The sequence below is a fragment of the Fomitiporia mediterranea genome (assembly GCF_000271605.1).
Source record: "Fomitiporia mediterranea MF3/22 unplaced genomic scaffold FOMMEscaffold_99, whole genome shotgun sequence".
NCBI classification, from domain to species: domain Eukaryota; kingdom Fungi; phylum Basidiomycota; class Agaricomycetes; order Hymenochaetales; family Hymenochaetaceae; genus Fomitiporia; species Fomitiporia mediterranea.
Window position 1 is genome coordinate 1,873 of NW_006760484.1, and position 2,668 is coordinate 4,540.

Consider the following 2,668-nt stretch of genomic DNA (forward strand, 5'->3'; position numbering starts at 1 on the left):
ACAAGGAGGTCTCTCTGCATTGAGGGGAACAATCTGTTTGCATCCCTCAAGCATTCTGAGTATCTTAGTAGCTATAGTGAGAGTATATGTGTCTCTAATTTAGATTTGCAAACTACTCACTGATTTCTTTGAATTCGAAGGAGTACTGGGCAATGTGAGGAATGTATTGGGGTGATCAAGCCCTCAGTTCCGGTTGTCAAAGCCCAGCAGGTTTATGGAAAGGTGGGTTCAGTCAAAAATGTGTAAGGATAGGTATACTAGCCTTATGCGAAGATTCTCTCTTTACCAGCGCACTCAACTACTGACTGGGATAACCTAGTAATCGAGCGCCAAGAAGGAGAAAGAATCCCCTAACCCTTAGCTCGAAAACCCTTTATATATGTGTATACACGTGTAGTAGGATACAGGGTAGTCTAGTGAACAAAAAGGAAAACACCCACAAGCACCTACAACACATGTCGCGCAAATGCGCAGGTAGCGCAATCGTTACAATGGAGCACGGGACTGCGTTGCAGTATGTCATGCGGAATCCAGCGGTTGACGTCCCCAGATTGGTACGCGATCCAAACCATCACTCTACGGAGAGACGTTGATCAGTTGGCATGTTTCAATCAAGATTCTTGGTATTGCCGAAGGAGTACAGTATCTTCATACCAAGGGCATTGTGCATTCGGATATAAAATCAGTCCGTTCCCTATCTGCCTCGTGGAGAAATGCTGTAGCTCACATTTACCTTCAAGGACAACGTACTCATCTCGCAGGGAGGTAGACCCCTTGTTTGTGATTTCGGGGTCTCGCGCGTAATGTCACTCTACTTCGTGTAGCGGATATAACATAGACACGCAAAGCACGTCTGGAGGTGTGAAAGGATCAGCACGATGGAATCTGACATATGGGCGCTCGGTATGACGGGATATGTACGCTTCCTAGATTCATCGCTTGCGAGGTAACTAACAGTTCTGATGGTCTGTTCCTTAATAGGAACTTTTGACGAAGAAAAGACCATATCACGAGCTGGCTAATGATCTCCAGGTGATTTCAGCGATCTGCAATGGATGCCTTCCAAAGACTCCAGAGGACTTTCACACCTGGCCGCTGAGCAATCAATCAGCCTGGGAGCTATGCAATTCGTGTTGGTCAAAAGACCCCTCCGACAGGCCGGGTTTGCAAGTAATTGTTTGGATGCTGAAAGCAACTCGAGTAGGCAATGTTGTGATTATGAATAGTAAGGTACACAGTCGAAGTGATTCATATTTATTTCGACTAACGCCTGTCTTGACTCAGCACAATTAGTTTGCAGAGAGCTTGCAAGCATGCCGTTCAACAAGGTCCGGCCAAAGGAAATCAATGTGTAAACGTGTTCGTATCTTTTTTCATTAAACGGTTGATTCATTTACTTCTGGAGCTAAATGTAACCCAACTATAGTGCCAATTCACAGACATAAATGAAGGCTGTGAAGCTGTCCCAGTTGATACAGAGGTAATCTCTGAAACGGAAGGTATAGAAGTATGTATATGATAAGTCATTTAAGAAGTCTCAGCACTACAATGCTTCAAAATGCTTATTGAGCCTTATTTTTGTCAGGTGGTCACTAGTACTAAGGTTGCAATCTCATTAGACCATGAGAAAGAGGGAAAGACACAACAGCTGGATTACTTGAACAATTCCATTCGAAATCTTTATAGCAAACTAGTAGTATTTCTGCCTGATCATCCCTATCAAGCTGGTTCACTTCTCAGCCTTGCAAAAGCACTGTATAATCACTTCAGAGTGACAAGTAGGGTGGAGGAACTGGAAGAGTCAATTGAACTCCTCCACTCTGTACTGTCTCTCTCTCCTGAACAAAGTCCTGATTGTGTTGATTTGCTAGAGTGTATTACACTCTATCTTATGTCTTGATTTAAATTATATATGCAGGGTGAGGATGTGAGGCAGGCTACTGTATACCTTTGTGCTACTTTAACTCTCTGCCTTGTGGACCTCTCTGATCATGATTGGTTACTAAGATATGCAGGTTACTGTCTCAACAAACTCTCCAAAATCACTGATCAAGTTCAAGACATTGAGGAGGCAATCTCAGCTAATTGTACTTGTCTAGTTCATCATACTAAAAGTGATCCTACTTGTCAGACAACCTTAAACAACCTTGCATTTGGCTTTTATAAACAATTCAAGAAAGAGAGGCAGTTAGAGGATATTAACAAATCAATCACACTCTACCTGTCAGTAACAGTGTAGAGGGGACCTGAAGGCTCAGTGAGGGGACCCAGGCTACAACTATCCTACACAACAGAAATACAGAATGTGAGCACTGGAACATAGTTGGAACTTGTAGAACAGGAGAGAGAGAGAGAGTGAGACAAGAGTAGAGTATATAGAGTGTGTTACAGTTCTCTACTCTTGTACCTTCAGTTCTAAGGGTTCCACACTCTTCTGTACTGGAACTCAGGACTTCTGTCCCTCAGGGGCACTGTCTATGAACTATATGCATGCTGACTCTTACTACTACCCTTCCTTACTTCATCATTCCATTCCTTTGACCACCCCTTCATTCTTTGTATCATTCTATAGTCTCTTACCCTTTGTCCATCCCTTCATTCTTTGTACCTTTATCTTTGACATTCCTTTCTTTCATTCTTTGTGGCTTATCATTCTTAAGTGGCTCAT

General features: G+C 43.0%; 1 protein-coding gene across 1 annotated transcript; it reads left to right on the forward strand.

The window, feature by feature from the left end:
* Positions 1-455: 455 nt before the first annotated feature.
* Positions 456-1,355, forward strand: FOMMEDRAFT_162869 (uncharacterized protein; the record flags this gene model as incomplete). The annotated part of the gene is made up of 5 exons (XM_007272110.1): positions 456-554; positions 617-765; positions 825-903; positions 982-1,225; positions 1,285-1,355. The coding sequence occupies 5 exons, from the start codon at positions 456-458 to the stop codon at positions 1,353-1,355; spliced, it is 642 nt and encodes a 213-aa protein (XP_007272172.1).
* Between the last annotated feature and the right edge of the window lie 1,313 nt (positions 1,356-2,668).